The following is an 18,072-nucleotide window of genomic DNA, read 5'->3' as shown; positions in this document are numbered from 1 at the left end:
CGGCCGGCGCACCACGCTGATCCGATGGCAGGAGCCAGGTACTTATCCTGGTCTCCCATGGGGTGCAGGGCCCAAGGACTTGGGCCATCCTCCTAAAAACTTTTTTTTAAAGATTTATTTATTTTTAAGACAAAGTTACAGAGAGAGGTAGAGACAGAGAGAGAGGTCTTCCATCTGCTGGTTCACTTCCCAGATGGTCACAATGGCTGGAGATGAGCTGATCCAAAAGACCCAGGAGCTTCTTCCAGGTCTCCCACATTGGTGCAGGGACTCTAGGACTTGGGCCATTCTCCGCTGCTTTCCCAGGCCATAGCAGAGAGCTGGATCAAAAGTGGAGCAGCTGGAACTCGAACTGGTGCCCATATGGGATGCCGGCACAAGGGTTTTAACCTGCTGTGCCACAACGCCAGCCCCAGGTATTATCATTATTAAAATATGCATGGCCAGCACCGCGGCTCACTTGGCTAATCCTCTGCCTGCGGCGCCAGCACCCCAGGTTCTAGTCCCGGTTGGGGCGCCGGATTCTGTCCCGGTTGCTCCTCTTCTAGGCCAGCTCTCTGCTGTGGCCCGGGAGTGCAGTGGAGGATGGCCCAAGTCCTTGGGCCCTGCACCCACATGGGAGACCAGGAGGGGGCACCTGGCTCCAGATCAGCGCAGCAAGTCGGCTGCAGCGGCCATTTAGGGGGTGAACCAATGGAAAGGAAGACCTTTCTCTCTGTCTCTCTCTCACTGTCTAACTCTGCCTGTCATAAAAAAATATGAATTTCACTGGTACCTGTGGCAGGATCTTTCAGCTCCTTTTTTTTTTTTTTCAATATACTTATTTATTTGAAAGAGCAACAGAGACAGAGACAGAAATCTTCCATCCTTTGGTTCATCCCCCAAGTGGCTGCAACAGTCAGGGTTGGGAGCTGGGAGCCAGGAACTCTATCCGGGTCTCCCACATGGGTGCAGGACTCAAGCACTTGGGCCATCTTCTGCTGCTTTCCCAGGTGCATTAGCAGGGAGCTGGATCAGAAACAGAGCAGCCAGGACTTGAGCCTGCGCTCTGTTATGGGATGCCGGTGTCGCGGGTGGTGGCTTAACCCACTGCGCCACAGCGCTGGCCCCTCAGAGGCTTTCGGAAAGAGCACTAATGATGAAGCAGAGAGAAACCTGCTCTGGGAGGTGTTTGGCCTCGTGATCCTGGGCAGGTGACTTCATTCCCAGAGCCGTGATGCCTCATCTGCAGAAGCACTCATGTTTCGTGGACTTTGGTGAGAGATTCCACAAGGTGGCTGTGAGAGCCCTGCGCACGTGAGGGGTCTTCAGAGCGCGCATCAGGCACATGCTGTGAGAAACCAAGCAGGCTCTTCGGAATTGCTTGCACCAAGATAAGCTCATCTTTAAAAAAAGATTTATATGTTTATTTGGAAGGCAGAGTGACAGAGAGGGAGAGAGAGATCTTCCATCTGCTGGTTCATTCCCCAAATGACCACAACATGGCCAGGGATGGACCAGGTTGAAGCCAGGAGCCTGGAATGGTGGCAGGGGCCCACGTACATGGCCCTCTTTCACTGCTTTCCCAGGCACGTTAGTGTGGTGCTGGATTGGAAGTGGAGCAGGTAGGGCTTGAATTAGCACCCGTGTGGGGTGCTGGTGCTGCAGGCTGTGGCCTAACCCGCTGCACCAGAGTGCCAGCCCTAAACTTATCTCTTAGTTCCATTTTTCTATGAACTTTCTGAAATATCCTTGTAAGTTTATCCAAATCATAGAACGTACAACACCAAGAGTAAACCCTGGTGCAGGGCCGGCGCCGCGGCTCAGTAGGCTAATCCTCCGCCTTGCGGCGCCGGCACACCAAGTTCTAGTCCCGGTCGGGGCACCGATCCTGTCCCGGTTGCCCCTCTTCCAGGCCAGCTCTCTGCTGTGGCCAGGGAGTGCAGTGGAGGATGGCCCAAGTCCTTGGGCCCTGCACCCCATGGGAGACCAGGAGAAGCACCTGGCTCCTGCCATCGGAACAGCGCGGTGCGCCGGCTACAGCGTGCCTACCGCGGCAGCCATTGGAGGGCGAACTAACGGCAAAAAGGAAGACCTTTCTCTCTGTCTCCCTCTACTGTTAACTCTGCCTGTCCAAAAAAAATAAAACCCTGGTGCAAACCATGGAGGTCAGGTGACGCGGATGTGTCTGTGGGTCCATTGACGGTGACAGGCCGTGCTGCGGTGCGGGATGCTGATGCTGGCCGAGTGTGCTTCCCTGTTGTTGAAAGGGCCCTGTGTCATCAGAAGCTGCCAGGGCCAGTCTGCTGCCCTGGCGTCCCGGTAAGAGCGGCCCCAGGGCACAGAGCTCGGGCGAGGACTGGCGCTCAGGCCACCCACTCTTAACCGCAGCGCCCTTTCCTTGGTGCTTCTGCTGGTGGCTTCCAAACGCTCGCCTGAACTCCTCACCCACTCCGTTCCCAGTTGGAAAGCTGGCAGAGAGCAGGAAGTGAGAGGATATGCAGTGTCCTGCAGGGGTCTCAGAGGCACGGGTTGATTGGACCTCGCAACAGAGGGCTGATCGTGGCCTGCAGGAGCCCCTCTTGGGGAGCAGGGCCTGGTTGTCTCCTGGAGGAAGGGAGCCATGCCAGGGTCACACGTGTGGCCTGGGCCTGCCCTCCACCCTGGAGATGGCGTCCTTTTTTTTGTTTTGTTTTGTTTTGACAGGCAGAGTGGACAGTGAGAGAGAGAGAGCAGAGAGAAAGGTCTTCCTTTGCCGTTGGTTCACTCTCCAATGGCCACCGCGGCCGGCGCACCACGCTGATCCGATGGCAGGAGCCAGGTGCTTCTCCTGGTCTCCCTTGCGGGTGCAGGGCCCAAGGACTTGGGCCATCCTCCACTGCACTCCCAGGCCACAGCAGAGAGCTGGCCTAGAAGAGGGGCAACCAGGACAGAATCCAGCGCCCCAACCGGGACTAGTACTCGGTGTGCCGGCGCCGCAAGGTGGAGGATTAGCCTGTTGAGCCACGGCGCCGGCCTGAGATGGCCTCCTTATCCCTGCTGCACCTCCCTGCCTGGGGGAGTCCCTTCTCGGACTCCCATTTCCCTACTTGGAAAAGCAAGCTGCTCATGCGTGCGTGGTAAGGTGGTTACTGTTGTTGTAAGGATTACGTGATGTTTGCAACATGAAAAATAGGACGTCAGCAAGCGGAAGACATTATTATTATTGGAAGGCCAGAGAGGAATTGGCAGGGGAGTCACTTGAGCTGAGGGGCACTGGCTGAAGCAGACAGCGTGGCGTCCTCCCTGTCCCCAGGGGAGCACGGATCGGTGTGCTTGCCTCAGAGCAGTGAGGCGTGTGACAGCCCCAGGCCCGCGGAGGGCCCGTCCATGACTGCACATGCAAATGCTCTCCAAGAGTGGGTTGGGACGCATTTGGCAGACAACTAAGGAGGACAGGTCCTTAGCTGCTTGGGCTGGTGGTGGTCTCTGCTGATGCCGGAGGGGCCTGCCCCTGCCCCTGCCCCCTGCCCTGCCCCTGCCCTTGGAGGGCCACTGATTGAATTGCAAGGCCCCACAGCTCCTAGATCTGGGCTGGGCATGGACTAGGCGCCAAGTGGCAGGCTACTCCGGGGATGAGAAGAGCATGGACTGTGGAGGCAGGCACCACCAGGTGGGAGTCCCAGCAGAAGTGCAGAGTTGTGTAGCCTTCGGAGAGTCTATCTCTATGAGCCTTAGTTTTCTCATCTTTAGAATGGGATACAGTTGTGACAGGGTTTCTGAGTAGATTAGTGATCAAGTATGTGGTCAGTGCAGTTGGCACTCCCCAAATGATTGCCATGTTTTGTTTTTTTTTTTTTAATTAATTTATTTATTTGAGAAGCAGAGTTACAGAGAGGCAGAAACAGAGAGAGAGAGAGAGAGAGGTCTTTCATTTGCTGGTTCACTCCCCAGATGGACGCAATGGCCCGAGCTGGGCTGATGCGAAGCCAGGAGCCTGGAGCTTCTTCTGGGTCTCTAATGGCCCAAGCATTTGGGCCATCTTGTGCTGCTTTCCCAGGCCATAGCAGAGAGCTGGATCAGAAGAGGAGCAGCTGGGACACTAACCGGCGCCCATGTGGGCTGCCGGCACTGCAGGAGGTGGCTTTACCCACGGCACCACTGCGCCAGCCGCACTGTGGTTGTCATTAAGCATTTGTGGAATGGAAGAGCCGTAGCGATGATGCTAGTCCAGGGAAGGCTCCTTAGAGATCATCTTTTCCAGTCTTCACATTTTCCAGATAAGACTGAGGCTCTCCAGGAGTGGGTGATTTGTCCAGAGTCACAGTACGAGTTAGTAGTAGTGCAAGCGCAGAACCTGTGCCCCTGGCGCCTTCCTCCTGATGAGCGTTCCCCCTGCTAGCCTGTAAGGAAGGCATTATCCCTGTGTCCCAGGGCCTGGGTGCACCTGCGAGAGAAGTGGAGGCGGAGCCCGGCATAGTGCGGGCAGTGTGGCCTCTGTCCTCCCCTGAAGTTAGCGACTATCCTTTCCCTGCCCCCAGAAGACAGCTGCAGGCAGGGACGGACGCCTTTTAAAAGCCACCGAGTTGCTCTGAGACTAGGGTGAACTAGAGAGAGTCTGCAGCAAAGGCGCCCTGGACTCTGTTGGAAGGGGCTGGTGAGTTCCCAGGAGCTGGGAGCCGGGATGCTGGGGAAGCTGCGGTGTGTTGCGCTGCTGCCCCCTCCTGGCTGATGCTGAGCAGGGCTGGTGGAAAGCGGTGTTCCACTGGGCTTTGGAACTTTGGGCAGGCCTGAGTGTTCAGTTGTCCTTGACCAGGAGACAGGTTTGTCTGTCCTTTGGACAGTTCAAGGCCAGAGGCATTGGTATTTTTCCTGGGCTGCCATTAGGATTTTTAGATCGTGAGACAGGTGGGAAGCTCTTCCTTAATGTCTTCCCTCATTCAGATTTTTTTTTTCAAAGATTTTTACCTTTTTATTTGAGGCACAGAGTTACAGACACAGAGAGGGAGAGACAGAGAGAGGGCTTCCAGCTGCTGGTTCACTCCCCCAAATGGCTACAGTGGCCGGAGCTAAGCTGACCTAAAGCCAGGACTCAGGAGCTTCTTCCAGGTCTCCCATGCGGGTGCAGGGGCTTAAGCACTTGGGCCATCCTCTACTGCTTTCCCAGGCCATAGCAGAGAGCTGGATCAGAAGAGGAGCAGCTGGGACACAAACCAGTGCCCATATGAGATGCTGACACCACAGATGGAGGAATTAGCCCACTGCGCCACAGTGCCAGCCCCCTCCTTCAGATTTTTGACAGTTAAATTGTGTATGGTGAGTGGAAAACTGAAGAGCCAGGAGGTAATGCGTGCCCTGCACTGTCTTCAGGGTCTTTGCAGAGAACCAGCTACCTGGGTTAGCGCCCTGCAGGGGGTCAGTATAGCACCTGTTGTTTACATGGTGTGCCAGGCCCTGTGTGAGATGTGGTGACACAAGGACAAAGAAGGATGCATCCTTTGCCCCAGGGGAGAGACTAAGGCGACCAAGAACGTGCACTTGGGAGTCAGGCGGACTCCGCTGTGAGTACTGACCGGCTCCCCGCTTACACCAGGTGCACCTGATGGAGTGCCAGTCCCTCTGAGCCTCAGTTTCTTTATCTGTCTCATGAGGATAACAGAAACTATTGAACAGGGTTGATGTGAACATGGATGCATAGAATATGAGTGTAGTAGGTGCTCAATAGATGCTGGCTAAAGTTTAGAAAGATCCAGTTGGGTGAGGGAGACAGATGCAAGCAGAGAGGCTTGGAGTGTGCTGTGCTGACAGATATGATGGGGAGGAGATAGGGGCCGTGAGCCCAGCATTGAGTCCAGGGCATTCATCTGGCCTTTGTTTTTATTCTCTCATGGGTCTCCTCCTGCAGGCATACTTTTTTGATGCCCCTGAGATGGACCATCTCCCGACAGCTACAGCTACTCCAAACCAAACCATGGCAGCAGCCAAGTCCAGCTAATGGGGAAGGTAAGAGATGGTGTTTTTATCTTGCTGTGCGGTGCGGTAAGCAATGGGCAGATGGGTCAGTTCTGTGACTTTAGCAGGAAGGGCCAGGCCCTTGTACCTTTCTTCGCAGTGGACCGTGGGCGTGGATGTGGGCATGTGCATGTCTGGGCATCTGCCCCTTTTGGGGGAGGCTCCAGTTTTGACATTGACGTGATGTTGGCTGTGTAGAGTTGGGGAACAGGAGCTTAGATCCTTCTGTAAGGGAAGCCCCTACCTTTGGTCACTGTGCCCCCTCCTCTCCCTTTGCCCTTTCCAGTGGCACAACATATGTTTGTTCCATGTGGTAACAGTTCTGGTGGCTTTTTCTAAACTCTCTAGCACTTCTTAGGCCAGCCTTGCACCCTGAGGATGGACTCCTCCTGAATAACTCACGGGGTTTTTATTAGTCAGATTTTTTTTTTTTAATTTTCTTTCTTTCTTTGAAAGCAAGAGTTATAGAGAGAAAGGGAGAGACGGAGTGGGAGAGATCTTCTATCTATTGGTTAACTCCCCAGATGGCTGCATTGGCCAGTGCTAAGCCAGGCTGAAGCCAGGAGCCAGGAGCTTCTTTTGGGTCTCCTCCTATGTGGGTAGCAGGGGCCCAAACACTTGGCCATCTTCTACTGTTTTTCCCAGACCATTAACAGGGAGCTGGGTCAGAAATGGACCAGCTGGGGCCGGCGCCGTGGCTCAACAGGCTAATCCTCTGCCTTGCAGCGCCAGCACACCAGGTTCTAGTCCCGGTCAGGGCACCAGATTCTGTCCCGGTTGCCCCTCTTCCAGGCCAGCTCTCTGCTGTGGCCAGGGAGTGCAGTGGAGGATGGCCCAAGTCCTTGGACCCTGCACCCGTATGGGAGACCAGGATAAGCACCTGGCTCCTGCCTTGGGATCGGTGTGGTGTGCTGGCTGTAGTGCGCTACCGCAGCGGCCATTGGAGGGTGAACCAATGGCAAAGGAAGACCTTTCTCTCTGTCTCTCTCTCTCACTATCCACTCTACCTGTCAAAAATAAAAAAAAATAAAAATTAAAAAAAAAAAAAAAAAGAAATGGAGTAGCTGGGACATGACCCAGCACCCACATGGGATGTTGGTGTTGCAGGTGGCAGCTTTACCCACTGTGCCACAATGCTGGGCCCCAGTCAGCTTCTGTGACTTTTAACTGCAGTGCCTGAGAGGAGCTGCCTGGGAAGGAAAGGTTTGTTTCAGCATCAGTTTGGAGCTTCTCAGGCCAAGATCAGGTGGCCCCACTCGTCAGGCAGTGCCAGAGCGCGTGTGGAAGGATCCCTTGGCGAGCCAGGAAGCAGAGAGGGGAGCTAGGCCAAACTGGACTTAAATAACCAACCCTCTTGCAGGAACTCCCTTCCAAGAGCAAGTGTCCAGTGCCCTGAGGGCCTCCCACCAGCCCACTTCCTGGCCACCATCATTTGACCAACTCCCACCCTATCCGTCAACCATTAGCAGCAACCCATTGACTGCTCACATAAGACTTTGGGAATGAGTTTGGCGAGCCACGTCTTTTTTAATCTATAACAGCATTCTCCAGAACTTGCAAATTTTCCTGCTGCTTTTACCCTCAGGGCCTCTTTTGGTGATTCCACTGCCAGTGGTTAGTGCAGTGGGTCAGAATACAGGAAAGGACCCAACGTCACAGCTGGTTCCTTGCCCCTTTGTTCTCTCTCCTCCTCCGTACACTCAGGCTGCAGCCACACTGAACCTGTGCCATGGATGCGTCATGCCTTTCCCCTTGCTGTTCCACTTGGCTGACGTGTTCCTTCCCCTCCCCCAGCCCCCACCCGCCCTGTGACCCTTTACACTCTGCACTGTGCTTCACTGCTCATGGTGCTTGAAACACCAAGTGTTCGTGTGTGCGTTCACCTCCCCAGCTGTTTGCTCAGTCCTTTGTTTATCCACTCATCTGTGCCGGGTACTAGGGTGTCTCCCCAGTCAGCCTCAGTGCAAGGAAAGTGTGTTCTTCTGTGTGTTGTAACCCACCACGTCCCTGGTACATGTTGGGTGCTCAGTAACTGTGGGATGAATGGATGAAGCCACGCCCTGCACCAAGATGCTTTGGTTTTGGAATCACAGTCTTTCCTGGCCACTCTGCTGTCTCCTGGAACAACAGGGTATGCGCAAAGATCAGGGACTTTGGGTTCAGATGGAAAGAAAGTTAAGTCCCCGTCCTGCCACTTACTGGCAATATGCCTTGGGCCCAGGGGCTTGCTCTCTTTGACCCTCGACCAATTTATTTGTAAAATGGAGACGACACGCCTGGGCGATGCGAGTGTAGTGACAGTTAGGCCATGTCCACAGAAGCTCCTGGCACAAGTTAAGGTGCTCAGTCATGACCACAGCTGCTGCCCCTCTGACGGTGGGCCAGTCACTTGTGCTGAACGTTGACGGTTCCCACTGACTTTGCCGTGCGTGCGTGGCCTTTTATTTATTTTGCTGTTGTTAAGCAGATAGGGATTTCGCCTCTTAATTGAGTAATTCAGGCTGTAGTTGACAAGATGTGAATGGTCGAGGCATGGCCAGTGACCTCATTGGTAAGACGGTACCCTGGCCAATGGGATGCAAGGGAAGCATTGTAAAATGTCACAGGCCACCGCCCTCCCCTCCTCCTGCCCTCTCAAGGCTGTGTGACGTTCGAGTTCCAGGCCCTTGTAGAAGGTTGGGGCCTGGAACAGCGAGGAAGCTGGGGCCTTGCCCAAGGCCAGCCCAGAGTTTGGCAGCAAACCAGCACGTGCCTTTCATGTTCTGTTTCACAGCGCACTTCCAGGTCACTCCAGCTCAGTGGCCACCTGCACCAGCCCTGTTGGCCCCAATGGACCAGGGAACTTCAGAAAGTTCCTGGGGGAGCCGTTGCAGTGGTGCAGTGGGTTAAAACCCCAGCCTACAGTGCTAGCATCCCTTATGGGTACTGGTTCAAGTCCCGGCTGCTCCACTTCTGTCCAGCTCCCTGCTAATGGGCCTGGGAAAGCAGCAGAGGATGCTCTAAGTGCTTGAGCCCCTGCACCCACATGGGAGACCCGGAAGAAGCTCCTGGTTCCTGGCTTTGAATCAGCTCAGCTCTGACCATTGTGGCCATTTGGGGAGTGAACCAGCAGATGGAAGACTGCTCTCTCTCTCTCTCTCTCTCTCTCTCTCTCTATATATATATATATATATACACACATATGTATATATGTATATACATATACATACACACACATATATATGTATGTGTGTATATATATCTACCTTTCTGTGTAACTCTGTCTTTCAAATAAGTAAAGAAAGAAAAAAAGAAAAGAAAAGAAAAAGAAAGTTCCTGGGAAGATAGAATTAAAAGACAAGCTTATTTTGGTGTAAAAAAAATTGAAATCCATGTTGTTCTTTCATAATATTAATTTTCCATGAACTTCTTGACCATCTCTTATATGCATAGACTTCAGACTGTTTTGCATAAAAATAAGTTTATCTTTTCATTCCATTTTCCACAAACTTTTCCAAGTTCCCTCATGGGTGAGGAGGCAGGGCTTGGTGGGACTGAGCTGACTAAGATGTTCTAGCTCTTAGAGCAGACACTCAAATGTAGATCTTAGGGAGCCACTTTCTGAGGTTGTCCACTTTCCTGCTTGAAACCTTTTTTATCGTTTATTTTCATTTTATTTGAAAGGCAGAAAGACAGAGATCTTCCATCTGCTGGTTTACTCCCCAGAGGCTCACAATAGCCAGGGCTGGGCTAGGCTGAAGCCAGGAGCCTGGACCTCTATCTGGGTCTCCTAGGAGGGTGGCAGGAACCCAAGTGCTTGAACCATCACCTGCTGCCTTCCCAGGGTACGCACTGGCAGGAAATTGGAACGGAAGCAAAGCTGGCCCTGGGATTGGCCACTCTGAGGAGGGATGTGGGTGTCCTAAGCTGCATCTTTTTTTTTTTTTTTTTTTTTTTTGACAGACAGAGTTAGGCAGTGAGAGAGAGAGAGAGAGAGAGAGAGAGAAAGGTCTTCCTTCCATTGGTTCACCCCCAAAATGGCCGCCACGATCCAAAGCCAGGAGCCAGGTGCTTCTCCTGGTCTCCCATGCGGGTGCAGGGCCCAAGGACCTGGGCCATCCTCCACTGCACTCCCGGGCCACAGCAGAGAGCTGGACTGGAAGAGGAGCAACCGGGACAGAACCGGCGCCCCAAGCGGGACTAGAACCCGGGGTGCAGGCGCCACAGGCGGAGGATTAGCCTAGTGAGCCGTGGCGCCGTGCTAAGCTGCATCTTAAGCCCTGCACCAAACCCCCACCCCCACCTTTCCATCAGAGCTCACAGGCTGCCGCTGTTGGCAGCTTCTGTATAGATTTGACTTTTATTTGGAGCCCTCCTGTGCTGGTCTGGAGATGGTTTAGTTCAGGGGCCCCCATACTGTGATTGCATGTCCTGTCAGCTGTGAGCCAGAGTGCTGTGTTAATGACCTACTGCTGCCCCACAGATTTCCACAGACATGCTCCCTCGCATCTGTGGGTCAGGAGTGTGCACGTCCCAGCCTGCTCCAGTCCTTCCGGTCCTCTCCCAAGGCAGCCGTCAGAGCACTGGCCAGGGCCGGGGGCTCCTCTGAAAGCTAGAATGGGGACAGGCCTTCCCAGCTTGTGTGCTGGTTGGCAGGGTTCCATTCCTGGCAGCTCGTTAGCTGGCAGGCTGCCATCTTGCTGGGGCTCTCAGCCATTTGCCACGTGGGCCTCTCCACGGATGGCTCCCTCAGCCAAGTCAGCAATCTGTGAGCAGGGCAGAAGTTACAGTCTGGATAATAGAAACACGCAAGGGACATCTGTCACCTTTGCCACATTCCACTGATTCGAAACAAGTCGCAGGGCTCACCCACACTCAGGACGACCCACAGGGGCCTGCATTCTTGGAGGTTTGGGTCCTTGGAGGCTGTGTGAGAGTCTCAGCCACGGCACACACTGGTGTTGTGTATGTCTGAAGTAGTTGCGTGTACTGTTACCAATCAGTAGAGTAACTATTAAAGCTTAAGTCCCAACTTTTGGGTGAAATCTAAACAGAAAGTCTAGTGTTTTCTTCTCACCCCTCTATGGATTATGGGGTGCCACCCATCTCCCAGTGAGCATGCTGGTGCCTTTCGGCCTCACAGTATCATTGTCTGCGCACTTGTTGGGCTCATCCTGTGCGTGGACTCCTTTGACTGACCGTAGAGAGACTGTAGGACAGGAGGAAGGGGCGCTGTCTGAGCTGACCTGGACTCCCCGTGTCTAGCCTAATGCCTGCCTGGCACAGTTAGGACAAGTGCTCAGTTAACACTGGGTGGATGGCTGCGGCCCTTTCCAAGGTCTAGGCAAAAGGCAGCATCTGGGCTGAGGTGCCTTGACCCACTGAGCCCTGGGCTGTCATTTGCCCTACCGCTCACAGAATTACACAGGCCACTCTGGCCCGGCACTGGGGGCCTAGACATTCAGATCCAGGCTGCCTTGGGAGCTTCAGGCGACGGGTGAAACAGCTCAGCAGCGAATGGCCATGCTGTGTGGGGAGCACCAAGGATGAGCGGTTGTCACCTGAGCACCGTGGGGCACAGAAGGGAGTGGCTCTGCCGGCCCTAGCCCCGGGGAAGGCCTCACAGGAGGCTGTTGTTTGAACTGGGTCCTAAGGTTGAGTAGAAGCAGTTTCCCGGCTTCCTCCAGCTTTTGGGAAGGTGGCGACGTGCCATTCAGTAGGACTCGATGACACACGTGGAGAGGGACGGGGTGGAGAGCTCAGTGGCGACAGTGGCCCAGGTGTCTCCCTAGGCCCCGAGCTTCACCTGGGCTGGGCCTTCAGCCCCTTGGATTTTGCTTGTGAAGGCTGCGGCCGAGAGCCTGCAGAGAGTCGGCAGCGTCTAAGAAGAGCCTGGTCCTCTCACGTCCTCGGCGACACAGACTTGACGCGTCCGGGCCTTGCTTGGGTCTGTACACGCGGAGGCCCGCGCTTCTGAACGAGGTAGCCACGGAGCCTCTTCACACCTCCCTGACAGACGCGTCGCCGCTCGGCCAATGGCAGGCGCTGTCCAGAGCCCTGGCACTGCCCGTTTAGGAGCTGGCCGCGCCTTCCACTGCAGCCTCTGAGAAGACTGGCCTCTGATGCCACAGTGACCTTCCCCGTGTGACTGTGCATGGGGGTGGGGACTCCGAAGGGCTGTGCCCAGAGGGGCTGCCGCCCCGGGGTGGTGACAAGTCCTCTGTCCGGGGACGGAGGACTGCACTGCAGTGCGCTAAGAGCTGTAGGAATGATGAGCGATGGCTTCCGGGAGTCCCTCGTAATTGACCCTTTCCTGGTTGGAATCGCAGGGTTGGTGGGTGGTTACCTTCCACTCGCTCGTGTCCAGAGTGTTCATTTCCCAGGCCACGGGAATAAACCATTGTACTAGGTTCACACACAGCAGTTCTCTTGTTCCTGAAATCAGCTTTTACTCAGCGCTGTAAACTGTTTCACACAGCATCCAAACTGCCTGCCCTCGCACCGCACTGACTGGGTTTCCTGGCTTTTCCACACCATCCTAGAAATGCCCCCACCCCGAGAACCTGCTAGTTCCTGGGCTGCTTCTCCTGTTTCCGCCTCCCCCCTTTCTTTGAGGTAGAGTTAGGGAAATGGCCAGTAAGTGCACTGATGCAATCACTCTTTATTCTTTATTAGGTTAATATCATTTCTAAAACAAGATTGATTTATTTATTTACCTGAAAATCAGAGTTTCAGAGAAAGAGAGAGAGAGAGAGATTGATCTTCCATCTGCTGATTCACTCCCCAAATGGCCACAATGGCCTGGGTTGGGCCAGGCCAAAGCTAGGAGCCCAGAATTCCATCCGGGTCTCCCACATGGGTGGCAGGGCCCAAGCACTGGGGTCATCTGCTGCTGCTTTCCCAGGGACTTGAATTGGCCCTCAAATAGGACACGGGCATTGTGGGTGACAGCTTAACTTTCTGTACCACAATGCTGGACCCTTAAGCTTATTTTAATGGAATTTTTAAAAAGATTTATTTATTTATTTGAAAGTCAGGGGGCCGGCGTTGTGGTGTAGCGGGTAAGGCAGCCGCCTGTGGTGCTGGCATTCCATATGGACGCCGATTCGAGACCTGGCTGCTCCACTTCTGATCCAGCTCTCTGCTATGGCCTGGTTAAGCAGTGGAAGAAAGCCCAAGGCCTTGGGCCCCTGCACCAGTGTGAGAGACCCGGAGGAGGCCCTGGCTCCTGGTTTTGGATCGGCACAGCTCTGGCCATTGCGGCCAGTTAGGGAGTGAACCAACAGATGGGGGACCTCTCTCTGCCTCTCCTTTCTGTGTAACGCTGACTTTCAAATAAATAAATCAATCTTTATATATATATGTATATATATATATGTGTGTATATATATATATATATATATAAAGTCAGAGTTACACAGAGAGAGAAGGAGAGGCAGAGAGAGAGAGAGAGAGAGGTCCCCCATCTGCTGGTTTACTCCCCAGATGACCGCAACGGCTGGAGTTGCGCCAATCTGAAGCTTCTTCCTGGTCTCCCATGTGGGTGCGGGGGCCCACAGACTTGGGCCATCTTCTACTGCTTTCCCAGGCCATAACAGAGAGCTGGATCAGAAGTGGAACAGCCAGGACTTGAAACAGCACCGATAAGGGATGCTGGCACTGCAGGCGGCAGCTTTACCCACGACACCACAGCGCCAGCCCCAGTGGAAAATTTTAAATGCAGACAAAAGCCAAGTGAATAGTTAAATTTACAATTTGTTTTGTACAATTGCATGCTGTTTATTTTATTTTAATATCAAATATTCTCCAGTGTTTGAATTTCAAATTAGTTTATAGACATCACAGCTTTTTTCAGCTTATTTTTTAAGATTTTATTTATTTATTTGAGAGGTAGAGCTACAGAGAGAGAGAAAGAGTATAGAAATCTTCTATCTGCTGGTTCACTCCCCAAATGGCCGCAATGGCAGCCAGAGCCAGGAGCCTCTTCTGGTCCCCCACATGGGTGCAGGGGCCCAAGGACTTGGGCCATCCTCTACCGCTTTCCCAGGCCATAAGCAGAGTTCTGGATTGGAAGAGGAGCTTCTGGGACACGAACCAGCCCCCATATGGGATGCTGGCTTCATAGGCAGAGTCCCAGCCTAACGTGCCACAGCACAGCCCCTTTCAGCTTATTTGAATCAGATCCAAATAAGGTCCATTTAGTGCCCTTGGTTGAGGTATTTCTTACATGTTCTTAAATGACAGATTTCCATTCTGCCTCCCTCCCTCTCTCTCCCCTTGCCGTTTCTTTGTTGAAGACTCATTTGTTCCGTAGACTCTCACTGTGTGGATCCTGCCGAATATATCTGCAATGAGTCATTAGCCCGCGGCTCTGTCCTCTGTGTTCTGTGGATTGGTGCTGCATTTAAAGCCTTGATCAGATTCACGTTTGTCTTGGGCCAGATCACTTGGCGTAAGCTTAGATGCTTCCATCGTGATAGTGTCTGGTTCTGTCTTTGATATTAGTGGCCATTAGTAAGCAGTTCCTAGATCTGTTAACCCCTTAAGAGTTTCAAAACCTGTAGTGCTTGCTTCGGCAGCTTGTATACAAAACCATGACACCTCAATTCTGTCTTTGCTTGCTAGCTAGAATATGTCTTCAATAGAAACCTCCCTTCATCTGCTCTTTGCCTATCCAGGATACAGTGTGTGTAACCAAGGCGAGAGAAGTGATTCTTTTTCCTTGCTCTCCTACCTTCAGAACAGTCAGTACACCAGTGCTTTTCAGCCCCCAAGCTGCAGTCTCTTGCAAGTGATGATCTTCTTCTTTTTTTTAAAGATTTATTTATTCATTTGAAAGAGGGGGAGGGGAGAGACACAGAGAAAGAAGCAGGGAGAGATCTTCCATACATTGGTTCAAATCCCAAATGGCTGCAATGGCTGGGGCTGGGCTGGGCCAGGCCAAAGCCTGGAGCCTAGAATTTCACTTGGATGGCAGGGACCCAGTACTTGGGCTGTCTTTCCCTGCTTTCCCAGGTGCACTAGCAGAGAGCTGGATTGGAAGTGGAGCAGTTGGGATGTGAATGGATGCTCATATGGGACGCTGGTGTCACAAGTGCTGGCTTTGCTTCCTTAAAAATATTAAAATATTTTAAATATTCTTTAAAATATATTTACTTGTTTGAAAGGCAGAGGTACAGAGAGAGAGAGAGAAAGAATCTTCCACCCACTAGTTCACTCCCCAAATGGCCCCATAGGCCGGGACTGGGTCAGACCAAAGCCAGGAGCCAGGAGCTTCTTCCAGGTCTTCCCCATGGGTGCAGAGGCCCAAGGACTTGGGCCGTCATCCCTTGCTTTCCCAGGCCATTAGGGAGCTGGACTAGAAGTGGAGCTGGCACCCATATGGGATGCCGGTGTCACAGGCAGTGCTGACCTTCCTGATGCTCGGCTTGCCGCCTCTGTGGCCATTGGGCGCCTCTTAAAGGTGGTTTCTGAGCCCCTGGTTATTCCCTTGCTGTCTGCTAGGATGAAATGTTCCCAGCTCATTTTGAGCATTTCCCATTCTAGGCCAGCTGAGCTATTCCTCCAAGGAGTCCTGGCTCCCTTCGTGGGGAATAGATGGCATCTGGGGGCCGGCAAGATTCACTGCCACAGCTGGCTCACAGTTTCATGCCTTTTGAGTTTCAGGCCATTTGGTGTTTGGTTGTTTGTTTATTTGCTTTTTAAAGAAGGTGCAGTGTGGGTCTATACCAGCACTTCCGGTCGCTATTTAGTGTTACAATATTTTTACCCAATGCTTTGGCCTTTGATCTTCATCTCCTCTCCTCCAAGCTGAGGCTCTCACTTGTCAGCAGTGCAGTGAGATGGATGTGGGATGTCACACGAGGCCCTGCCTGCTTTACCCACCATGCACCCACTACAGTCCAATAGCAGCAATGCCGACACTGCCACTCGAGGTGGGAAATACTACTTTAAATTGTGTTTTAGAAGTGTGTTTTCAGTTCTGGAGTGCGCTTCCTCACCGTGTTTACCGGGCAACTTATGGACGCCGACACCCGCTCCCCACTGCTCCTTCCTCCCCTTGCTCCCCGGCCGCTCCTGTGTGTCTTCTGTGACAGCGACGTTCTCACTCATGCCAGCCTCATGGGCTGGGGCTCCTTGAGGGCACAGCCTCATTTACCAGCGTGGGCCCGGCAGGTGTTTAGGGACAGCTTGGTTTCGAGCAGGTGACTTGCTGCGCATCCCAGGCGGCACCCAGAGCGTTCCTGGATGCATTGGCAAGTTTATTTGCAGTCTCTCCTTGTTCGTTCATCCTCTCCCCTGTGCTCGGAGCAGGGTCTGCAGGGGTAAACCAGTTAGACAGATCGAACCCTCCGAGATTCCAGCCGCCAATTTAGTGTCTCAGGCATCCCAGAATAGAAGGCCTCCTGGATTACAGAGAGAACCACGGCTGTGGGAGGTTGGACGGGACCGGCTCACACCAAGCAGTGCGGACATCAGCCAGGCCTGGGATCAGGCGTGGGGGCAAGGGAAGGAGCAAGGAGTGCCCGTGCCGCGGGGCAGTCACCGAGTGGCTGCGATTCGGCTTGGGGGCCGTCTCGGAGGACATGCTGGCGAATGGCGACGTGGGCCGTGGGTGGCGCTGGGGGCAGTATCTTCTTTCACTCCTCACCTTGGCCTAAGCGCCAGAGATTCTCAGCACCTCCTCCCCAGGCCGCTCTTTCAAAGTAACTTGCAGCGAGGAAAGGGAATTTTTTGTCTTCAGATTCTTCTCTCGTCTTGACAGTAATTTGGAGCAAGCAGCTAGAAAGACGAGAGAAAAACAGAGCCTTTGTGTATGAAAACGAAGTCTTCCCCGGCTGCCCCGTGGCCCGGTTCCTCCCAGCTCTGTGTAGTATTTCAGAAGCCCGAGCTGCCGTTTACTGGAAGGCCAGTGAGGGCGGGAGTTTCTTTCACTCCAGCCAATCACAGCCTCCCTTTCTCCAAGCACGCCTCCTGGAGGGTTTACTGGCAATTGTCTAAAGAAAAAAAAGTCCAAATTCCCTGTATTGCTGCAAACTACCCTCAGTCTGTTTGTCCTGCCTCCTATCCTTCCATCGTCCCCATATAACTTGGTGTTTCAGCTACTACAAACAGCTTCCAGTTCCCGAATCTCCCAAAGTCTGCCCCAGAGAAAGTAGAGACAGAAGGATGAGTGAGGTAGCTTTGGGATTGGGGCCGAGGTCCCTGGATTTTCCAAGGAAACAGAGCAAAGCTTTTAGAAACATCGCCTGCCGGCCAACAGTACCTCTGCTAGGGGCCCAGACCTTCGGGGCCAGGGCTGGAGGTTCCGCGGGTTAGAGGGCAGTGCTGCAGCTACACCCCTTCCTGTAGGGGGCTCCCTGTCTTCAAAGTTTCTCTTGTTTTCCAGTTCTTGTCTGTGGAGTGTGGCAGTGTGCGACCCGGCATCCACAGCAGCAAAGCCGAATGACCCAAGCCCGCAGGGACTGGATGTCGTGGCGCCCGCCTCCTCCCTCTGGCTGGGCCGTGCTGGAGCCTCATCACCTGCTTCACAGAAACACGCGTCTTTCAGCCCTTTTTGTCACTTGTCTGTGACCTCACTGACGATGCGCTGGCTTGGGATGGAATGTGGGGGAAGGGGTTCGCGCTCCCTCGGGTGCCTCCTACCTGCCTCCCGTGGTGAGGTGACCCACTTCCCCAGGTCTGCCTCGCACTCCTGAAACAGACCCGGCCCACTTTCCCACGTCCTTTCTCTGAATTCCGTAGACCGCCTGGCTGGGCATCCTACAGTAGCCCAACAGTAGGAACTCTGGGGTTAACTGGGAGCTTGAATATTGGTCTTTGGTAACCTGATCCTGGGCAGCTGCACCTAATGATTGCAAAATAAATACCTCATAGGATATCTGCTTATTATTTTTAAAGATGTATTTATTTATTTAAAGGCAGAGTTGCAGAGCAAGAGAGACAGAGATCCTCTATCTGCCGGTTCACTCCCCAGGTGGCCGCAAGAGCCAGGGCTGAGCCAGGCCAAAGCCAGGACCCAGGAGCTTCATCTGGGTTTCCCATGCATGTGCAGGGACCCAAACACTTGGGTCATCCTCTGCTGTCCTCCTGGGTGCATTGGCAGGGAGCTGGCACAGAAGT

At 53.4% G+C, this 18,072-nt stretch overlaps 1 protein-coding gene across 8 annotated transcripts in view; it reads left to right on the top strand.

Annotated features, from left to right (window-relative positions):
- Window positions 1-17,853, top strand: part of YIPF1 (Yip1 domain family member 1) — a 46,625-nt gene extending 28,772 nt beyond the window's left edge. For 5 of the 8 annotated variants that reach the window (XM_062191378.1, XM_062191375.1, XM_062191379.1 and 2 more), the window contains exons 8-9: window positions 5,864-5,961; window positions 17,339-17,853. In XM_062191378.1, the coding sequence (XP_062047362.1) occupies window positions 5,864-5,953 (90 nt within the window). In that variant the 3' untranslated portion in view covers window positions 5,954-5,961; window positions 17,339-17,853. The remainder of the gene's footprint in view (window positions 1-5,863; window positions 5,962-17,338) is intronic. The other 3 variants (XM_062191372.1, XM_062191373.1, XM_062191374.1) reach the window with 1 other exon arrangement.
- The last annotated feature ends 219 nt before the right edge of the window (window positions 17,854-18,072 follow it).

This window comes from Lepus europaeus, chromosome 5 (genome assembly GCF_033115175.1).
Source record: "Lepus europaeus isolate LE1 chromosome 5, mLepTim1.pri, whole genome shotgun sequence".
Taxonomy (NCBI): domain Eukaryota; kingdom Metazoa; phylum Chordata; class Mammalia; order Lagomorpha; family Leporidae; genus Lepus; species Lepus europaeus.
Note: the sequence above shows the minus strand (reverse complement) of the source record. Positions and strands in the feature narration are given on the sequence as shown.